The sequence below is a fragment of the Eublepharis macularius genome, chromosome 1, assembly GCF_028583425.1.
Source record: "Eublepharis macularius isolate TG4126 chromosome 1, MPM_Emac_v1.0, whole genome shotgun sequence".
Lineage (NCBI taxonomy): Eukaryota > Metazoa > Chordata > Lepidosauria > Squamata > Eublepharidae > Eublepharis > Eublepharis macularius.
Window position 1 is genome coordinate 107296979 of NC_072790.1, and position 22477 is coordinate 107319455.

The following is a 22477-nucleotide window of genomic DNA, read 5'->3' on the forward strand; positions in this document are numbered from 1 at the left end:
AGGTGTTTGAACTGAAGAAACAGAAAAGTTTTTGTATGGGAACTTCACTGGTGTGAGGCACAAAACACTTGGTATAACACTAGGTTGCTGGCTTCCTTCAGAGGTTGACATTGCTTCACAGATGTTACACTTTATATACTCAAACACAAACACAGCACAATCCCCCCCCCTCTCCAGACCTTAGGGTGCTCCACTGAGACAAACCCTTACTAGATACTGGGCAGGCGTTATAGTTATGAGCTATAACCCTGTTCCTGGCACTGAAGGGGAGACTCCTCTCTACCAACTTCCTTGGCCCTCTAGTCTAAGTAGGAGTTAGTGCTGGTTTTCCCTACTTTAGTCCGAGGACTAAAACTGTTAAACAAACATCATTTCCTCTCACAGAGGATTCTCTGGCTGACCCTCTCTGGTCTAAAGCAAGGCTCCAACTTCCTTCCATTCTCTTGTTTTCTCTCCCACTCCAACTGACAGCTTCCCCAACATTCCACCCCCAACTGCCATTTCAGGCTAGCCCCATGCGGCGGGAGGACGGGGGTGGGGGACATGTCAATCATAGCTCACTGACTGGAAATCTCAGCATCTGAAGCTGAGTCCATCATAACAGGCAATGGGCTTTTCAATTTCACATGTTAACCACTAATCAGGCTTTGGTCAGATCATTGAGTCTTGCAGGGCCCTCCATGAATGATGGTTTGATGATCCACTCAAGTCAAATCACACACACACACACACACACACACACACACACACACACACACACACACACACACACACTGTATGTGGTTGTGCAACCTAAGCTGAATCTGATTATGGTAATACGATCAAACAATAGGGACAGTTGGTCTGGAAGCACAACCCAGTACTAAACACTAACTAGAGCCTCAGAACAGGTATTTACATTGATCGATTATTACCATCAAAGGATAAGCTTATAGCAACTACAGTTGAGAGGTTCAGGTCAAGACAGAATTACAATGGAGATTTAAGATCTGAACAGATATGCAAGAATATCTTTTCTCCTGCTTCTCATTTTCCAGTTCAGACTTGGGCTGTGCCATAGATCCAGCTGAAGCAAGAACCCCAGAGAGAAAAATTGGAAGATCTTAGACTTCGTTGGAATTTGCATAATAGCACTGACTTCTATTCTAACCCAAAGGTCCTTGTTCCTATTTTCATTTCATTCATTTTCATTTCATTTCACATTTGAATAAACTTTCTTTTTATTTTGATTGATCTAACTATAGTGGGTTTTTACTGCACTTTGCACATGCTCAGGGATTGATCAGTAAAGCTACCCTTGAGGCAAAACAAGGGCTAATCTTTGCTGAGTTTTTTCCTCTGTTGCTAGCTTACATGGTGCTAACCAAGTGCTGAAGCTTGGGTAAAACTCACCATCCAATCCTCAGGACTTTTGGGGAGCAAATTCTGATTCTGATTCTTGCAGTATTACCTTTTTCCTTATCCCATGACAAGGGAGACAGAAACCACCACCCAACAGTCACTACAGATGGCACATCACAAATCCTGATTTCCAGAGATGTTTTCCAGCCCAGTTCTCATGGACCATTTCATAAGAAATAGTTACAAAACATAATAAACTTGTGTAAACTGTATTGTTTCAAACAACAGATGTGAACTTTCATGACTGAATTATCTTCCAAACTAAGAAGATTCCTAGCACATAAAAATTAGGATTTGAGAGAGAACAGTCCCAGTTTAGGGGTTTCCCTGACATATTAGTTTTCTGTGCAGGAAAATTCGATCATGTCCCCGCCCCATACCTACAATATGCAGCAGTACATTCCAGACAGAGGGTTGGATCCCTAAGATGGAAAGGAGGACACTTATTGTTTTATTTCCATCTTCTACCGCAGACCTTTGATTCTACCCCCTAAGTTTTTCCTGGGGGTCTCTTCTTCTCCAAAAGCAGTGGTATGGGGGAGAGGGATTTGGGGTTATACAGGGACAGAGGGAGAGATGGGCAAGTCCTTCCCTGCAGACAGAAATCCCTTCTATTCACAGAAATCCTCTTCAAAATCTTAACTACAGGTAAGTCACTTTTTTCAGAACTAGGCCTAAAAACCAGACTTTCTAACCAAGTCTCCACTAGTAAGATCATGGCGTAACATATGGCATAGGGGTTACATATTGTTGCTTCCTATTACTCCAGAACAGACTCTTCCCTTCCCATCTTGAATGGTACACACAGAACCCAGTCTGCTAGAACTTAGCTGGAAATATATGAGGCTACCACCACAACAGCTTAAAGCTGTTGCTGTGGTAGAAACTTTCCTAGAAGCACTACAAGATCCCCAGTAGCACCTCTGGGACTAGCTGGCTGCCAAATAGAAATGGGAAAAGAAAAGAGATTTATAATGCCTATAACTGTTAATTCTGAAATAGTTACTTTGTACACAGGAATGATTCTTAAAATTATACACAGTTCAAAATACTTGGTTTGAATATTTAGTATTCACAACTTGCCCATATATTATCTCATGAACAGAGGCTGGATTTCCAACAGTCTTCTCTTGGAAACCCTAAATGTATGCTTCATCTGTGCCAATACAGGAAGCCAGCACAGAGTTAATAGTTGTTACTGATTATAATTAAAAACTGCAGTTGCATAAATGCTGATATATTAGCTTATTATTTCCCCTCATCTTTAAAAATGATAACCCAAAGTAATTTGATTTTTCCAGATTTGCAAATTTTATAATGGATTGAAATCCTAAGGGATTTCAGAACAGCTGGATGAATTGTATTATTCTAATTTCATCTACCCAAGGGTTTAAAATGCTGCTGTAGTTTAAGATAATCAATTTCTCATTTCCAGAAACATGATAACACTGAATATCAATGCATTGTCCTGAAACAGTTTTCATATAACACATTGATTCTATTCATTAGAAAGCTAGGCTAGACTATTGTCATGCACCCTGTTGATCAGACTTGGCCAAGGGGTATGCTGGTTCCAGCTGTACTGGGTAGTTTGCTGGCTCATTAAACACAAATTCATTTCTATCCTAACAAAAATTTGGGAAATGGGACATCTTAATATTAGACTCCATGTTCCAAGTTTCTTTGTAGATATACAGTTTATGCTGTACTGCTTTACAGCTCAATACTTTTAAGAATGAAGACTACAGATCTTGTAGATATAACAAAATAACTAAATAACTAAATGTAAAGCCACATTTCATTTTGACTTTTAACAAACTGACCCTCTGGGATAGACAGGCTACTCATTCAAGTGAAATATAAATATACGTAAGTAACCTGCTTGAACAAACATTAAAATATTCTATACTAGAAAAGATTAAAATCAATATAATTAATAAACAAAAATAGTAAAGTAGTAGATTTTATACTGATATGCCACCTTTCTTTCTGACTGAAAAAATACAGGGAGACGAACACAACATATAAAATAAATTGAAACAGACAAAGGGAAGACATTTTGATGTCTCCACCTACCCTCTCCTGATAAACTGCAGAATGGGCTATCTGATTAACAAGTCTAAAAAGTGGGAAAGTTCGTTGACAGTTATCTCTTATCAATTCATTAAGTCAAAACAGAAGAAAGAATAATAGACAAAAATTACCTTTATATTCTCTTTTAATAAAGTAACATTCTGATGGTGTTTCAGAGAGATGTAACACAAACGTTTCAATTAATTCTGCCAAATCTGCAATAAGCCAAAATTATTGTTACAAAAGCAACATATACAAAAAAGATGAAACACACTGCCCAACAAAATGAACACATTTGGGGAACTAAAGCCATTTAAACTGCCCTATGCTTATTCACTCTTGCACAGGAAAAAAAAATTCTGCTTTTGTATTCATAACAACATTTCTAACTTAAAAGTTAATTTTAATGGCTTTTCTAACAACCTATTTTAGTGTAAACTGAAAGGTAATCTTTTGTTATCCAATCCTCCAAGGATTACTCCTGAATAGAGGTGGGCACAAACCGGGAAAAAACCCCAACCATGGTTCATCCCGTTTTATGAACCACGAACTTTCATGAATTTGCCTCAGTTCCTGAACAGGTTCGTGATTCGTCGGGTTTTAATGCCCCTTTCCGTACTGCTGAGATCCCTGACAAGCAGCTGATTCGGGGTTTAAATGCCCCTTTCCCTGCTGTTGCGTGCCGGCTGTTCTGCCTCCCATGTTTGCTGGAGTTTGCTTATTCCCACCTGGCTTTAAAAGCCAGGAAAGGGCTAAATGGCTGGTTTTCCCTTCCCCTTCCTCCTTTTTATTCCCTTTGGCAAAGTCTGAAACATGCCTGAGTGACAGCCTGCTCCTTCTTCTCTGATTTGTCAGTGCCAGCTTTAAAAAAACCCTTATGATCAACCAAGAGCTGAGGAGTGGTTTTTTAAAAAATTATTCGAGATCGGAGTTTCTGTCAGGTTAAAACCAGTCTGAAGGCAGTCTGTTGGTTTCTGACAGAATTTGGAATCAGGGAGTCTGAAAAGAAAAGTCAGACAGATTCACCTCTAGAGTGAAAGGAGAAGACTCCTTTGCATTAACTGTAGTATTACTGTCCTGAGGAAAACTTGTATCAGGAATAGTCCCTTGCAGCATTTTTAAAGTACTCTAAAATGGCACAGGCATCCACAGCTTGGCCCCATGGATGCTGTAAAATCCATTGTGGCTTTCAGTTTCCATTCCAGGATCTTGTTGGCAGGAAAAAAAAGCAGGGGGGGGGGTCTTCCCATGCTTCGGTATGTCTGTTCTTCAAGGAACAATATTAATAATCTATAAAAAGGAAAGGATTTCACTTATCTAGCTCCAGTATCACTGGGACAATCCCTTGCGGAACAGTTATAATCCCCGTGACTTGCATCTCACTTTGGAAGACAGGGGTAAAATAGGAATGTATTACCCACTGAAATCTAAGGAAATTACTACCAATTGATTGACAACTACAACCACACGGCATAAGAACATTAAAGAAATAAAACAATATTTGCATTTTTAAAAATTAAGCAAACCTAAATAAAATGTCTGTGTACAGTTTCTCACTGATATCCTGTATAGTTTTACTTTCAACAGTTTGCATGTATGACACTACATTCCCATAACAAACACACTGAATTAATAGCATGGAAGGGAAGGGGGGAAAATAAGCTTCCCTTTGCAAGTTCTTGCAGGCTTCTCATTATGAAACTGAGCGCAGCAGCTGGCACTGCACAACTGGGCCATGGTTTTCTCAGGGGGAGGGAAAGAGGGAAAGCTGAAGATGGGGATAAAGGTAGGTTGACTGGTGAGTGCGAAGGAGAGAAGGAAGCAGGAAAAGAGAAAAAGGCATGGGGACTTGCAGGGAAGGGAAAAAGGAAATAGTAGTAGAAGGGAAATGAGATGCCCTCTGCAAGTCCTTTTGGGTCCTCTGCTTGTACAATCCTAGTTTAAGGAGTTTTGTTCTTGCACTCAAGTAACAATTCTTTCCAGAGAAGAACAATAAAAATGCCTAAATAATCTTCCTTAAAGTTCCTCCATTAAATCTTACATAAATCTTGCATCTTAAATCTTACATACAGTCATTAAAACATATAAATTGTGTCTTCTCTGTTGTTGGGGCACCTAGAAGACTTCTCTTCTGTACCATCTTCCGGGTTTGAGAATCATAGACCCACTGAGTTTTTCTTGTTTTTTGGTGGTGAGGAGCTGGCCTGATGTCTGAAGGTGGGGGATAGGGTTAGGGGGGGAGGGAAACATTTTTTCTGAGTTTGCATTTTAAAAACAGCTTTTGTTGTTGTGTACATGGGTGTGCTTTGATTTGGCTTTTGAACTTGGTGTTACTTAGTGTTCATTTTGCTGTTTATTCTTTGGAGTGGGGTGTCTTTTGTTTTCTCCTGTTGGAGTGCTTTGTTCATAGAAATTTGGTGTTTTATAGTTGCTGTTAATTTTTGCTGGTTCAATTGCTCTTCTGCGGGGAGGGGTTCTGTTACTCCTTGTTCTGGGTGCTTTCTTGCCATAGAAATTTTGTGTTTCGTAGGTGCTGAAAATTTTTGCTGGTTGTTCTTGGGGTGGGGGAGGGTTTCCTGTTTTCCCCTGTTGTTGGGGCTTGGAAAATTTCCCATCATAGGTAAGAATGGAGAGTGTCTGAGCTGTTACTTTAGGAGCACTTGGGAAGTGGTGGTGGGGGGCTTCAGTTTGGTTCTATTGGGCTTTCTGTCTGTGGAGCTTGCATTTGGGAGTGTGCCTTTTGCCATGACAGCCTTGCTCCAGTGTGTTTCTGCAGTGGAAGTCAGCTTTTATTCCCTCCACCCCACCCCACCCCATAATAGGAACAAATGGAGTGGCTGGGAGCATCTTCTTCAGGGACTCATAGAATTGGACTCATGGCATTTTTTCCCACAATAGGAACAAATAGAGTGGCTGGGGGAACCTTGTTCAGGGGCCCACAGAACTGGACCTTGAGGCTCAATCTCCCTGAAACTTGGGGGGTCTTTAGACGATAGGAGTAGTTTATCTGCAAATTTGGTGGAGTTTGCTTTAAAAATGCCACCTCCACCCCCTGGATAGCCCCCAGATAGTTTTCCTCCTAGGGAATAATGGAGAGTCCATTCTTCAGGTCTTTAGAGGACAGTCAGGAGTAGATTCACTGCAAATTTACTGAAGCTTGCTTGAAAAATACCAACACCCCCCCCCCAGCCAGTTTGTCAGGGAGGCAAACAGATCTACTTGAGGACTGCCACACTGATTCGTGATTAGGTGAAATAGATCTGACCATAGGGACCATTGCCCCTGTTGAAAAGGTTGTCTGTTGAGCCAGTCTGCTTGCACATTCAGTATGTCCTTGATGTGGTCTGCTCTGATGGAGGCGAGATTCTTTTTGTCCCAGGAGAAGATTCCCAGAACCTCCCTGTGGAGGGACATTGACCTGGAATCTCCCTGTTGGTTGATGTAGGCCTTGGCAGATACATTGTCCAATTTTTAAAAAAATTTTTTTATTAATTTTCCATTTTTTAAACATTGTCCAATCTAATGAGAACATGATGACCCGCTATCTGGGGTTTGAAATGTAGGAGGGCCAGTCGTATTGGCCAAAGCTCCAGGAGATTGACTGGGAGCTGCTTTTCTGCTTCCAACCATTCACCCTCTGCTGGAGAACCCTCCAGAATGGCTCCCCAGCCCATCAGGCTGGCATCTGTTGATATTTGTTTCAAGGAGGGAAGTTTGTACTGTTTCCCTTGGAGCAGGTTGGGTATCTTTGTCCACTGTTTTAGGTTGGCTTTCACGATGACTGGAACCCGGATAGATAAGTCTCTCTTGTGCATGATCTGGAACTGGGATGGTCTCAGAAGATGCTGTAGATATCTAATATGCAATCATCCCCACTGAATGGCATCCATACTGGAGATGAGGAGTCACATTAACCTGGCTAAGGTCATCACTGAGTTGGATTTGGCTTCGATGACTATGAGAGACATTTGTCTGATCTTTTCTGCCTTGGTTTTAGTCATGAAGACGCATTCTTGGTTTGTGTCTAGGATGACTCCAAGGTGCTCGAGTCTTTGACTGGGCCTGAGGGAGCTCTTTAAGAGCTCCAATAAGAAGCCATCTGTTCCAGTTGCCTCCATGCCAGAAGCAAAGGGCCTGGGTTGGAGCTGAGGAGGCCGCTGCCGTGGCCAATAGAAAGAGCAGGAGGAGAAGGCAAAGGGGGGAAGGCTGTAGTGATCTCTGAAACTTCCCAATGGTGAGAAATGCTGCTGGGGAAGAGAAGCAGGAAGAAGGCAAAAAAGCAGAGAGCAGGGCTAAATTGAGTTAAGAAATAAGAAATGAGAAATGAAAAGTGAAAGTGAAAGGAGTGAATAGTGCACACTAGTGCCTAAAGAGCTGCTCACCCTGTGAGGCAGAAATGAAAACTGAATGGAAGGGAAGCACCACCAGGAAGACAGGAAGTTCAACTTAGTTCCTGCCTCCCTAATTGAAGGGTAGGAATCACTCAACTTCAAGATGTCCTCTGCCTCAGAGGACTAACTCAGTAATTACATTGGTTAAAGAAGCCAGCTTACAAATTCAAGAGGCAGCACATGACCTGGGACTGGACCACCTACTTCTGCAGAAGAAAAGGCAGGAATGGCCTCAAATTTATTGACTTCTGTTCTCTAGTAATACTTCAATAGCTGTCATCAATTAAAACACATATGTCACTATTCTAACAAAAATTCTCTCCTGACAAAACATTTTTCTTCTATTGATTTTTCCCCCAGCTGAAGCTTTAACAGTGCTGTGCTAGGAGGTTAAAAATTATATAGAGGCAAATTTTCAGCTAACTTTATTTCAGGATAATCATTTTATCTCCAGACTTGCTAGCCTGCATTTATGAATTTGTTGCTTGGCTATTTGTTGCTCGGCTGCTGGTAGAAAAAGAATTTATCAAGTTTCTGTCTTCATTATTAACAAAGTGTAAATATCACAGAAATATTTTCATTAGTCATAACTGAGTCCAATACAAATAATATGCTTTGTATCTGGGTAATTGATATGGCCTATTATAAAGAACAATACATTTTTCACCCTTTATAAGTTCATTAATTTTAAGCATCAAGACTTGCAATTTTAATATTTATATTTAAGCAAGTATTTCCTAAACAAGCTGTTACAAAATTTTGCATTCAGTGTGATACATATGATTTACATTATCTAAGCTGAAGAGCAGTCTGCCAGTACTTTTGTACTCACATAAATTGCTGGTGTGAATGCTAAACAATAATACATTTTGAATTCTATTCTAAATACACTTTAAAAATTGCTAGACAAACAGCAGGCATAAAAATACTATTATGCTAAAGATCCAACAAAATCTAATTTAAGAGCTGTTATAATTCAAGTTACTTAAACTGGCAGTCCTCCACACAATGATGAACAACTCTGGTTGGTTTACAGTTTCCATTTTTAATGTAATTTTTTCTGCTCACCAAGATCCTAAGTCATCAGTTTACTTCACAATTACTCCTGCCACACCATTCCTTACAGTGGAACTGTTAAAGTTATAAGGGAAACATCACATTCCCAATGCCATGCTTCCTCCCTGCTGCTAATGTAGAGGCAGGAAGGAATCTGTAAAAAAACTGGCGGCCATAAGAGAAGTCAACCACATGTGTGCAAGCATGTGCGTACACTCACACTTAGGAGGAAGAGATAATGAAAAGTTCTAAGTTATTTGTCCAAAAGGAATAACTATCAAGGGTAAAGTCATATCAAAATAACTGACAAATTGGTTTACATGTCTTGGCCGTCCTCCAAAAGCCCTCAGACTTAAATATGGAATTATCAAGATAATATGATGGTAAAATAATTTCATTTTGGGAAGAAAATATCTATGTATAAGTACTCACTCGTTCCACTCAAAACATATGGTTTACTTTCCATGATTTTGCAGAACTGTCTTTGAATATTTTCAATCCAATTGATTTGTTTATGTGGATTCTTTAAAGCTGATAAAAGTTTGCTAATATCATCATCTAAAACAAAGAGGAAAATACTATGATGAAAACTGTGGCTTTATTTTTGAGAAGCCAGTATGGTGCAGTAGTTTGAGTTTCTGAACAGAATCTAGGAAACCCACCAGATTCCAATCCCTATTCCGCCATGGAAGCTTCCTGGGAGACCTAGGGCTAGGCACACACTCTTAGCCTAACCTAACTCAAAGGACTTTTGTGAGGATAAAATGGAGGAGAGGAGAATGATGTAAGCAGCTTCAAGAGAAAGATGTAGTATAAATGAAGTAAATAAATAAAATTATTTTTAAAATTCTTTAAAAGGTTAACTAAAAGCTTCCTATTAGATATGTTTCTTAAAAAACTAAAAAAAAAACAAGCTCTGGGTTCCACAGTTATATTCACTAGCGTTCAATGCAGTTCACAGAAGAAGCCTCAATAAATTCTCTGTGACTGAGAAAATCCTCCCATGGCTGCAGACCACTTCAAGCTGTATGTGTTCAAGGCCTTGTTTACCCTTCTAATGTTCATGACTAAGGAGAGCTCAACACCAATAATGGTAATGGTTACAATGCCCATTCAAAGCTTCACCTACATTACACTTGTTTCCTGCTCTTCATCTAAGAAGCTCAGGATGGTGTATATATGGTACCATTCATGAATTGTGAGATGGATTAGTCGCTGTAGCTCAGTCTAATCGAAGATAACCCAGTGAGCTTCACCATGGAAAAGAGCTTCGAACCGAGCCTGTACTGGTTAAACACTCAAAGCTACTACTCCATACAGGTCATGTAAAGGGGACAAACTTAAAAGTTGCGAACAAGTCACTTTTCTTTCTGGATTAGACTGAACCAGTAAGCACTCCTGCCTAAATGCACCATAACAAAATCGAAGATTTCCTATAGCTTGAATTCATGTTCTTTAACAAATAATGGTTTGTTCTTTACTTACAAACCAGATTTTAAAGCATGACTAATTCTGGGTTGTAAGCAAGAAACAAACTGCAATTTATTCAAAGCCCCTGATTTGGTCATCACAACAATTTGCAGTTAGTCTAAACAGGAAGTCTTCAACCTTAGCATAACATTCAAGGGGAAGACCACCTGACTTGTTTTTTTTTGCCAAAAACCAAGCATGGTTTATTTGTGACATCTGAATGAAAATAAGCGTCTGTGGGGTCTAGTGAGTCAAACATATTCATGCCTCTTAGAATCCAAAATAGTTAAAGTAAGCAAATAAAATCTTCTTCTTCTACAAAGTGACAAGCACTAGTAAAGAAAGCATGACATACTGATACAGTACTTAGCTTAACTCATTTAAACCAGCAATTAGAAGACATCTGGATATACACAAATCAACAAACTGTAGAGGGAAGAGATTTCTAAGTAAGAGGAATTCCTTTAAGGGTTTACATTAACCGTAACACATTAAAAAGATTTTTAATGGATTATTTCAGTGGCACATAATAGCTGAATGATAAATATTAAACAGTTGAATGATACAATAACAGTAGAAATTAGTGTAACTCCTGCAATCAAGTCTGCAGACTTGATTTGTAGACAGATGTCTAGAAACGCCTCCATACAAGGCTTGCAGTTGAGGTTTCCTTAAATATAAAGTGTCCTCTGACTTTTTTGTTCCTTTTCTTGCAAATTTAGTAAAATTCAAAATAAAAGTTAACAGTTGAAAATTCCATTTAATTCCTGGAGCCAAAACTGCATATTTGCTTCTTGGTTCCTTTAAACTGCCTGTTATTCTGGCTTCATATCAACTTTTTAATATCCTACTTAATATTTAATTTTCTAAATGAAGTCGTGTAAATGCTGTTAGCTCTTTTTAGTAAACAGAAAATATTTGCTATTTTCTTTGCAGAATATGCATTTTAAAATAGTTAGGAGCTTAATAATTTATACTTAAATAGTTTTCCTAGCTCTGGAATTCATTTGACCAATCCAGAGCATTTTGCAAAGCTGCACTGCAAGGACACTTATTCTAATCTATTTAGTTTGCACATTCTAAAGCCTAGTAATTACACCAAAAAGCTTCTTCAGTTGCCTGGCAGCACAAACCAAATTCAGTTTCTTATTTTATCTATCCCTGCCACGCAGAAAAGCCTTTATACCAGTCAAATCATTAGTGGTGTAGAGGGTCTCTGTCCCATCAAGGGATTGCATGACTTATATTCACCATTTCCTTCTTTTCTAGAATTTTCATGGCAGAAAATGTTCAGGAACAAAGGAATCTGGGGGTATCAAGTCATATGTATGGAACATAGTTTTTCTTTGCAGTCGGAATGCACCTCTACTGTCAATGTACCCCACTCCACAACTTGTTTGCCTCCCAGAACACCAGATGGCAAGGGGATTTACTGTATGCAATCCTGTTTCTTTTCTGTTAAGGGGTATTATATCCAGTGTAAGCCATTCTGAGCTTATAGACAAACATTCTGTAAATATTCTAAATAAATACATTTCCAGAAGCTCAGTCATAACAGACAGATGGAAATGTTGCTGTGAACTGCCAAGAAGCTCTTCCAACGTGGCACAATAGCTCTGAGAAAGTGGGCCCTGGTTCAGTTAAAACTTGTGCCAAAATAAATAACTTAAGTCTATAAGGTGGCACAAGCCTCTATCATTTTAGACGTAGGACATTCACATAGCTAGCTCTCTGGAATTTGTCTCTCTCTATTGATATCTAAGGGATTCACAATTCTATGGTGCAGCTGCAATCATCTTGCTGTTATTCCAGTAAGCTCTCTTTTCCAGAATCAAGAGAAGAATTTAGGGCTTGCAGCCATCAGTTTTGCTGTGCCTACTTAAGAAAGGAATAAAAGGGCAAGGCAAACAATGATTAAGAAATGCATTTCACCATCATGGCTTGACTATTCACAATGGCAGGCAGAGAGATTGTCTTAATATGAAGTAAAACTAAAAAATTCTAGGCTTCTAGCTTGTTCTATTAAAATCTGACACAAGATTGGTTTGTCTTGCACCAGACAGCCAGTCTAAGAAGCAAACCATAGAAACATGTACTCATGTACAGCTAAGGCATTTAAAGGCAGGAGGGCCCGCTCAAAGCAAGCTACTTGCACAGTGGGGGGCCGTGGTGTGAAAAGTGGCTTTATTCACATGGGTAGTCTGTGGCTTGCTGGTAGAGCATCTGCTTTGGCATGTGAAAGATCCCACATTCAACCCCTCAGCATCCTGAGTTTTCAGGACGTATATCAGACCCTGGACCTACTCATAAAGCTTCTAGTGCAGCTTGAAGCCTCCATGCTGGTACTTAATGGCGGTTCCAGAACCCAGGGCAGCAGCAGGCTGCCAAGGGCAGGATGTTGGCAAAGGGGCAGTGGAAAACTTGTTCACCTCCTCGCAGCTCCAGCCACAGGAGCTCTTCACAGAGGTGAAGACCTGCCAAGAAGAGGAAAACACTCCCTTAAGGAGGAACCCCTGCCCCAAGAGAGTAGCACTCCAGGCACAAGGCTGGAGTTTGCAGACACCCCTATCAAGATGAAACTCCGTAGCCCCTCCAGCTCGCTACTCAAATTGAGCTACTCTCAATCACCTCTGCACTGGGTTCAGCTCAGGTTCATATACTCATCATGGGTCCCTGCATCCCAACAGTCTACGGCAATCACATACCCTAGCAATTTCATCTAATGAGATTAACTTTAACAGTGCCTGGTACATTGGCAAGCCCATGCCAATGCAGTGCTCAACAGCCTGCACTGCCTTGGAAACCTCCAACACTTTTTAGAATGGGAGCAAAGCCTGCAGGAGGTGCCTACATGCCACACACTACCCAGATGATTTTTGACAGTGGGCCCTGCAAGTAGCATGGCCAGCTGCAGCGCTCATGCACCTTCCAGGCTCTAGCTGGGGAGCTGGGGGTCTCACCACTTGGTTAGTCTATCTTGTCATTAAGTAAGACTCTGCTTGGACATTCCCGCCTCCTTATGACAAGCTCTAGACCTGCAGTAGCTTATTCACCAGGCCCTATCCTGCAAAAGTGTTCATTCAAAGAGTAACAATTCTTCAGGCATCTCAACTTTACCTGCAGGGTGTCCCCGGGAGGGCTTTCTGCGTACATTTTATCAGGCCTATTGCTGGGGCTTCCCCTGCCCCCAGTACTACCAAATATGCATGACTTGGTGCATGAGTACCGCAAAGTTTGGCTTTCTTTCCTGTCCAATCTTAATGGAGTCTCCCTGTGGCAGGACAACTGGGATTTGGGTTCTAATCTACAGGTGCAGTCCATCAGCGCAGGCTTTGGGGATTTTTGCAGGGTCACTGGTGCTCAAAAAGGTGGCCATATCAATGAGTGGAATGGATCTTTCCACAACCCTCCCCCACACCCCTTTTAGAGCTCTTCCCAATACTGTTAACAGGGCCATTTGGTGGAGACAACTCAGGGCCAAACGACATATTTTGTTGCAACAATGAGATGGTGTTCCAGGTTCAAACAGGCAGTCCTCATACTCAACAGGTCATACACCTTGTACACAAGTTCGTATTGGTTTGCTTGTCTGCTAACATCTCGTTCTCAACCCAATAGGCAGCAGGTATGGACTGTAGCATTGTTGAATGCCTTATTTCACTCCTTTTTTTTTTTTTTTTTTTGAAAAATTTTTTATTGGGTTAGAACATTTTTATTTTTACATTACAATCAATTTTCCCCTAATTTTTCGTTTCTAACCCCCTCCCTTTCCCCCCCTTTTGTTGACTTCCAACAGCTTTCCCACCCTCTGTCCCTTTTCCCTTACTTCTATTAAATTCCTCTGTCTAAAACAGATATACATTTTCCATTATATTAAGCAGTGCATCATTAACTCCTTTAATTATTATACACCCAAACTATACGTCTTTAGATAGACAATTTATCCCATTTTCCAGTTTTGAATAATTCTATATAAACCTATAAAAATATATAAACCATAAAAATTTCCCACATTTAAATCAAACAATTTGATTTATTCTCTATATATTACTCATTTCAACTTTTTATGGTAATTCTATATAACTCCTCAGATACTCAACCAATTTAACTCTTCTATACATTCAGTTTGGTGCATATAAATCTTGTCAAAGAAAGAAAATATTATTAGTTAGTCAATCCTCTTGTTTAAACCTTATCATTAATTATTCTCTATCAGTTAACCTATACATATCTATATATATCTCAATCAATTAATCTAACTGCTTATAATTTCACATTGCTCTTCCTCCCCCGGTAAAGTCACCCCTCTCTTTTATACTTTTATTATACTTCAGTAGTTCTCAAACTGCCACAGTTTTCCTCCCACCTCCCATTTCTTCTCCAGATATTGTTTCAGCTTCTCCCAGTCTGTGTTAAACTGCCCTGAGTCCAGATCTCTCAGTTTTCTTGTCATCTTGTCCATTTCAGCCATATACAGCAATTTGTAGATCCAATCTTCAATAGTTGGTACTTCTTGTACTTTCCATTTCTGCGCATACAAAAGTCTAGCTGCTGCAGTCATATAAAAAATCAACGTCCTATGATGGGCTGGAATTCCCTCCATTCCCAAGTTTAGCAGCAGGAGTTCTGGGTTCTTATTTATTTGGAACTGTAAAATTTCACTCATTTCTCTTATTATTTCCCCCCAGAACTGCCTAGCTACCTCACACGACCACCACATATGATAGAGGGAGCCCTCATGTTTCTTACATTTCCAGCATTTATTAGAAGTATTCAAATTCCCTAGCGCAATCTTCTTTGGTGTCATGTACCAACGATAGATCATTTTGAAAATGTTCTCTTTAATATTGATACACGTCGTTGTCTTCATTGTAGTTTTCCACAAGTATTCCCATGCCTCCATTGTTATTTCTTTATTGAAATTTATAGCCCATTTCACCATCTGTGTTTTAACTATCTCATCCTCAGTATACCATTTCAGCAATACTTGGTATACCTTGGATATTCTTTTCTTGTCTTCTTTAAGAAGGGTCTGCTCTAGTTCCGAGTTCTCTGTTCGTATGCCCCCTTTTGCAAAGTCTGAGTTGTATAAGTCTCTAATCTGTCTATACTGAAACCAATCATAGTTAGGTGATAGTTCCTCTTGCGTCTTTATTCTAAGTTTAGATGCTTCAATCTTAATTATTTCTTTGTACGTTAAACATTGTTGTTCATTATCCACAGCTCTCGGATCTATCACCTCATATGGAACCACCCACAAGGGGGTTCCTTCTTGTAGGTAAGTTCTATACTTCTTCCAGATTGTAAATAGACTTCTCCTTACAAAGTGATGCAGGAACAGCCTTATTTCACTCCTGATGGAGAGGTTCTTTGGCTAGGCCGTGGATGTGAGTAAGGCCCCAGATCTGTTTCCAGAGGGACTTTGGGAAACTGGGAGTACATGATAATGTAGGGAGTACTTAGTTCAGTCACTCCCTCTGCTCTTTCTTTTCACCACTCTGGGGCCAGAAAGGCTCAGGCCAGATTGGCTCAAGGATCCTGGAGATGTTTGCCTTCCTCTGGGCATACAGCAAGGGTCTCTGGCAGATGTAGCTGGAATTTCCTGCATAGTAAGGGAGGTTGGACTAGATGATCCTTAGAGTACTTTCCAGTCTTAGCTTCACATGTTTCCACCTTGCCTTTAAGAGGGAGCAGGGACTTTGTCCCCAAGATATAATCTGTCACCTGGTGGCCAGTTCCTCATTTGGGTAAGGCCACCCACCAGACATTAGAGGGCTGAAAAAGTATGACACCAAGCTTCTTCAATGTCCTCCCAGCCCCATCGTATGGCCTATCCTATCCAAAACCATACTGCAGCTTCCCAGCACCTGCTGGCCAGCCACTGAGGCCGAGTTATTTAGGACCACTCTCATGCAGATCCTCCTTGGAGTCTTTTGGGTTTATGTGTTAGTGGCTATCATACACCAGGTTTCTTCTGGGCAAGCTCTGGGGTTAATGACATTTCTGCACATGGTTTCACAGTCTTCCCAGTCTTGAGGCAGTGAACACCTGCCCAGCAGTGTGGGGTGGGGACACCTTTGCCTAAAGTTAGCAGACTGGGCCATCCCATGCCCTGTTCAGGCCTCCTTGACCTACCTTTTCAGGACAGGACTTCTGGTATATGGCATTTAGGATGAACAGTGTGGTTGGTTACAGTTTTAGGAGCTTTGGTGGGAGCTGGTCAAGGCCATCGCCCCCCCCCTCTTGTGACAGTTTTGGCATCTTGGGGGGGGGACGACAGAGATAGCAAAGCCAGTTTCCCCATACTTGGGAATCCCCTTAAGGAATCTCAAAGGTGATGCACTACAGGGACAAACCTAGTCCGTGGCTGTCGAGGTATGCTCACTCGCAGGTGGCAGGGGGATCCATGCAGAGGTTTGCACCCCTATGGAATCCCATGGCATGTCATCCTGCAATTCCCCCTTCAGCAAGCAGGCTGAAGGGATGAGAATGGTCATCAGCTGGCAGCTGGGCTGGCCCATGCTTGCATCAATGCTCTATGCTGTGCTAAGACTCTACAAGCTATAAACCAATAAAGTTGTGGACTTTTTCATTTCCAACATGTTGTCTGTGTCTCTGTGTTACTGTGTCCTCATCCTTCAACACTAGACCTAGAAATGGAAGGCTTAATGCTGAGAAGCTAGTATGCACTCACCAACAATTCTTAATATCACAGGATAATGCAGTGAGGATTTCTCTAAAACTAGCCTAAATTTTCTTAAATTTTGTATAAAATGTAAAATATCGGGTTGCTTTTATTGTGGAAATCCTAAATTCAAGAAACAATAATAAAATTATCTGTAGCACATGCAAACAGAGGGTATTAACTAAAATGTTAAGCTTAATGAGTACATTTTAAAATACAGCAGGACAGTAGGCCCAGTTATCTACAATTCTGGCATGTTTTGAATGCACAAGAATCCATCGTGGGGACAAATACAGCCTATAGAAAACAGAGTACATTCAGTAAATTTCTTGATTTGAAGTGAAGCTCCTCAAAAAATTGTATTTTATTGTCTGAATTGTCTTCAATGTTTGGACAGGAGTATCATGTTTGCACTGTTGTTTAGACAATAAATATGTATACCTACTTTAAAATTTTGGTGCAACATTCTGCCTTTGAGGCAATAACTTATAATTTAAAAATTAATGACTATAAATACATATTGCAAGTCAGTCCTGAAACACAAGCAAAGTGATGCAAAACAGAAGCTCAAGAGATGAAAAAGATAAAAAGAAATCCTATAGCAAGTCAATATGGCAACCATCAACTGCTGAAGAATGCATTAAGTCTCACATTTTTCAGACACCCAAGATATATTTTTAAAATTCTTGGTGAATGCATAAAACAGACTAATAAATAGAACTATGGAATCTTCATATGCAGCATCATACTATTAACTAATCCATTAGATCACAAATGAATCCAACAGTAGATGTCTTCTGGTATTTCCAATTCATCCCTCTAATAAACTAATGTTATATACCTTGTCTCACATATTTTTTTCTAGGAAATCCAGCAATATAGCACATTGGACAAGGATACGTTGAAAACATTGGCCATGGATATGGATCATCGCCCTAAGGGGAAACAATCAAGAATATACTATACTATACCAAATACTATACTAAAGAGTCAATTTTGTTCAATTATCCAATAAATCTCACACTTTTGTAACTTTAGGAAATCTACAAAGCTGTGTTATTTGCACATGTAATATACTAAACTCATGTAGTGTATTTCAGTGCTTCTACTTTCTGTAATTAAAAATAAATAAAATGGATACAAAACCTAGTCAATGAGAAAGAAGCTTTCTCAAGTAAGTAAGGGATGCTTCCCCCCTTCATTCAAAGGAAAATTATCAGTTTCAGATGAAATGCTTTATTCAAAATTGTATATACTGATTTTATCACCTATACTGTCCTGACAATTCTATTTTCATTTTTGTGAGAGTGAAAATCTATAGAAAGGATGGCAGGTAAGAGAGGAAGACGAACAGGGTTGCACTTACCTGTAACTGTTATTCATCTACGTCTTCTGTGCAGGCACATACTGGGATTGTGCTTGTGCAGGCCGGCTGTTCGAAACAAGATTCTGTAGCTTTAAAGCTTCTGAGGGGGCAACCCCTCCCCCCTTGGATCACAGGCCAGCTCAGTTTCCCACCAAAAGGGACATGCAATATGGAGGAGTCACCCCCTTTCCCTCAGTTCTCCTCTGCTGTTGCAAACCCCCAGAAAGGAGAGGTCACAGCAGGGCAAGAGGTAGGAAATGTGTGCCTACACAGAAAGATACACAGGACACTCTAAATGCCTAAGGTGAGCAACCACCACAGTCATACGTTTAATAAAAACACATGGTGCGGTAGCCAAGCCAAAAAGCAAAGCAGTGTATTGATAGACCATGCCACCCTAAATGAACTTAAGATATCTCCTGTGATCAGGATGCACAGAAAAATGGAAACAAGCATCCTGAAGATCAAGGACTGCAAACCATAACCTCTCAGATCATAGCTAAAACCCTAGGTAAGGCAATCATTCGGAATTTAAACATTTTAATATATGTATTAAAATCACACAAGTCCTAGATACCATCTTTTTTTGTCCACCAGGAAAAGAACCCATAACGGTTTCCTCTAAGGGGACTAACTGAAGAGCACCTTTAATTAATAAAGATTGAATCTTGTCCTGTAATTCAGGAAGAGTGTTCTGAGGTACTTGTGTCAGTAAACATGTAGGAGGCAAGGAATAAAATTCCACCCTGTAACCATTTTTTATTATCGAAAGAACTCATACATCTGTTGAAATAACCTGCCAATGGGCAAGAAATTGCAACAATCTATTATGGAACATAATAAACATAGAGTTCAGACCGTCCAAGTTTAATTTGATTTTTTTGCTCCTTAGCAGGTTGATGCTGATGACTGGCTTAGAGCCAGCAGCGGACTTCTACCTTGGCTGTTGTTGAGAATAATGAGTGCATGATGCAGGATACTGTGAATTATATGGATGGTATCTATAGGATCAGTAGTGATGTTGTTTATATTCATGCTGAATTGATTCACGGTGTGAAAAGACCTACAAAACTGGAGGAAGGATGCCACAGGACCTTGCTGTTTGACAATCTTTCTTTTTCTTGGACAGATATTCATCTGTCTTCTCAGAAAAAACCGGGTTGCTCTTACTAGTAACTATTGTTCATTGAGGTCTTCTGTGCAGTCCCACATGGGACTGTGCATACGCAAGCATGTCGACCAGAGGTTTTTGTAGGTTTTTAACCACTAGAGGGTATGCGTTACCTCCCAGAGCACAAGGGTGGCTGTTTTCCTGCCAAAACAGCCTACTCCCGGGAGGCACGGTGCCCTTTACTCCCAGTTCCTCATTTGCTGCCCTACTCTCCAGGTAAGTATGAAGAGCAATCAGTGGGGAAGGAGGGACGGTATGTGTGCCTGCACAGAAGACCTTAATGAACAACAGTTACAGGTAAGTGCATCCCTGTTTTCATTGTCGGTCTTCTGTGCAGTCCCACATGGGAGTTTTAACAAGCTGCTTATTTTGGGGGTTGAGCTTGCTCTTCACTGGAATAGTGATTGCGGTACTGCTGTGCCTACTGCTGTCTCCTTTCTATCAAGCACATCCAGGCTGTAATGTCTGATGAAGGTGTCCACCGAAGACCACATCGCTGCCCGACATATGTCTAGCAGGGGAACTCCCTTCAGGAGCGCTGCTGATGTCGCCTGTGACCTAGTAGAGTGTGCATGCACTTCCAATGGCCAAGGTAAGTTAGCGGTCACATAACTCAACTTAATTGCCTGTACTACTCATCTCCCAATTGTTTGGGCACTGGCTTTCTTTCCCTTATTGGGTCCCAAGTAGCAGATAAATGTTTGTCTATTCTAAAGACTTTCATGCGGTCAAGGTAAAATAATATTGCTCTCCTTACATCTAATGTATGCAGGGCTCTTTCTGCCTCACATGTATGATTTGGAAAGAAAACAGGTAGTATAATCTCCTGGGATGTGTAAAACTTTGACGCTACCTTCGATAGGAACCCCAATCTGAGCCTTAGGATTTCTTTTTCTGCGTATGCTTTGAGGAAAGACAGTTCCATACACAAGGCTGCTAACTCACTGATCCTCCCGGTGGATTTTACTGCCACTAATATTCTAAGCGGACAGGTGGCTAGTGGTTCAAAGGTTGGATATCAATCTGGCCAGCAATAATTGTAGGGATGATTGAGGGACAATTTTCGTAGTTGAGGGGAACATGTTCCTTAGGCCTTTCAGGAACAGTTTGTATGTGTAATGTAAAAACACTGTCTTTCATATCTCAATTCACCCCTCTCATAGGAGATACTTGAGACAACAACTGCCGTGCAGTTGTCTGTGAGGAACTGCAAATTCTTTCCAGCAACCACATCTGAAAAAGAAATTAAGGTATAACATATAGCTTGTAGTTGAAGCATGTTAATGTGCAACTGTTGTTCGCCCTTTGCCCATGTTCCATGCACTGTGTATTCCCCACAATGTGCACCCCAACCTGATGTGGATGCATCCATGGTAATGTTTATATCAGTATGAGTCAATCTGAAGGGAATTCCTTCCATCAAGTGATCGTCCCCAAACCACCAAACTAGGCTATTAAGTACCTTTTGGGGGATACTCAGTTTCTTTTCTTGAGCATGCACAGTGAGGTGATATGTGGCTAGGAACCATAGTTGCAATTCCCTCGTATGTAATTTAGCTAAAGGGATCACAGACGTAATAGATGCCATCAGGCCTAGTGTTTGTATTTTCCTTACAGACTGGAATCTATGCCTCAGGAAGGAATTGATCATGCCATTCAATTTAATTGCCCATTCCATGGGTAGGAAGGCTCTGCCCACTGAGGCATCCAACACAGCACCTATAAATTGCACCTGCCTAGCAGGTATCAGCTTAGACTTCTTGTGGTTTATGATGAGTCCCAGCTCTGAGCCAGTTTGTAAGGTAAGCTCTACCTGCCTTCTAAGGTCACTCTCTAATTGTGCTGAGATGAGCCAATCATCCAAGTATGGGTATATGGAACAACCCAGGGTCCTCAAGTATGCAATAACCACTGCTATACATTTTGTAAAGACCCTGGTGGCTGTGGACAAACCAAAGGAAAGTACTTGATACTGATAAATCTTTCCTATGCATGTAAATCTCAAGTACCTCCTATGAGAAGGGAGAATTGAGATATGAAAGCATTCTTAAAATCTGCGAACCAAGAGTTGGGTGGTAGTAACATCATCACAGTGTTAAGGGTGGTCATCCTAAACTTATGTACTTTCATGAATCTACTGAGCTTCCTCAGATCCAAAATGAGTCTGAATCCCCCGTCTTTCTTTTGCACTAGGAAGAACCTAGACTAGAAACCCAAGTGGTGTTTCGCATCAAACACGTGTTGGGCTGCTCCCTTATCACAAGAGCCTTTAATTCTACTAATAGCTCTGGTGGAGTGGTGGTATCAGATTTAGAAGGAAGATGCAAATACAGTATGTACTCGAACTCAACTTTATAACCATCTCTGGCAATGTTAAGCACCCATACATCAGAAGTGACTGAACCCCAAGCTGAATACAACGAGCACAGCCTGTAACCAAACAGTGGCCCTTCATTCCATGCTAGTCAGAATTGTTTTGAGCCTTGTGGTTACTCTTAACCAGGAGGGGCTTGGGACCCATGCCTGGGCCTCTGAGATTGCTTCCTTCTGGGAAAGTTTCCTTGACCACTCTGGTAGCACCAATGTTGTGGATACTGGTAGCCTTGATAAGGCTGGTAACGGTATGATCTACTCTTGTAGAATGGTTATTGCTGGAATTGCTGCTTGCTCAAGCCTTCTTGAGTTAATGGTAGGGTTCTGTATGACCTGGCAATCTATCTATCTTTCCGTTTCTGGGACAAACAGTCGTCTGTTTTCTCAGAAAACAATGAACATCCTTCAAAGGGCAGGTCCTCCACTTTATTTCTGTTCTCGATTGGCAACGCGGTGGATCTTAGCCATGCATGTCTCCTGAGTACAACTGC

At 40.7% G+C, this 22477-nt stretch overlaps 1 protein-coding gene across 1 annotated transcript in view; it reads right to left on the reverse strand.

Annotated features, from left to right (window-relative positions):
• TBC1D32 (TBC1 domain family member 32) overlaps nucleotides 1–22477 on the reverse strand; it is a 184032-nt gene that overhangs the window by 62213 nt on the left and 99342 nt on the right. The window contains 3 exon segments of the mRNA XM_054976881.1: nucleotides 3606–3689; nucleotides 9354–9479; nucleotides 17918–18011. Coding sequence (XP_054832856.1) covers nucleotides 3606–3689; nucleotides 9354–9479; nucleotides 17918–18011 — 304 coding nt within the window.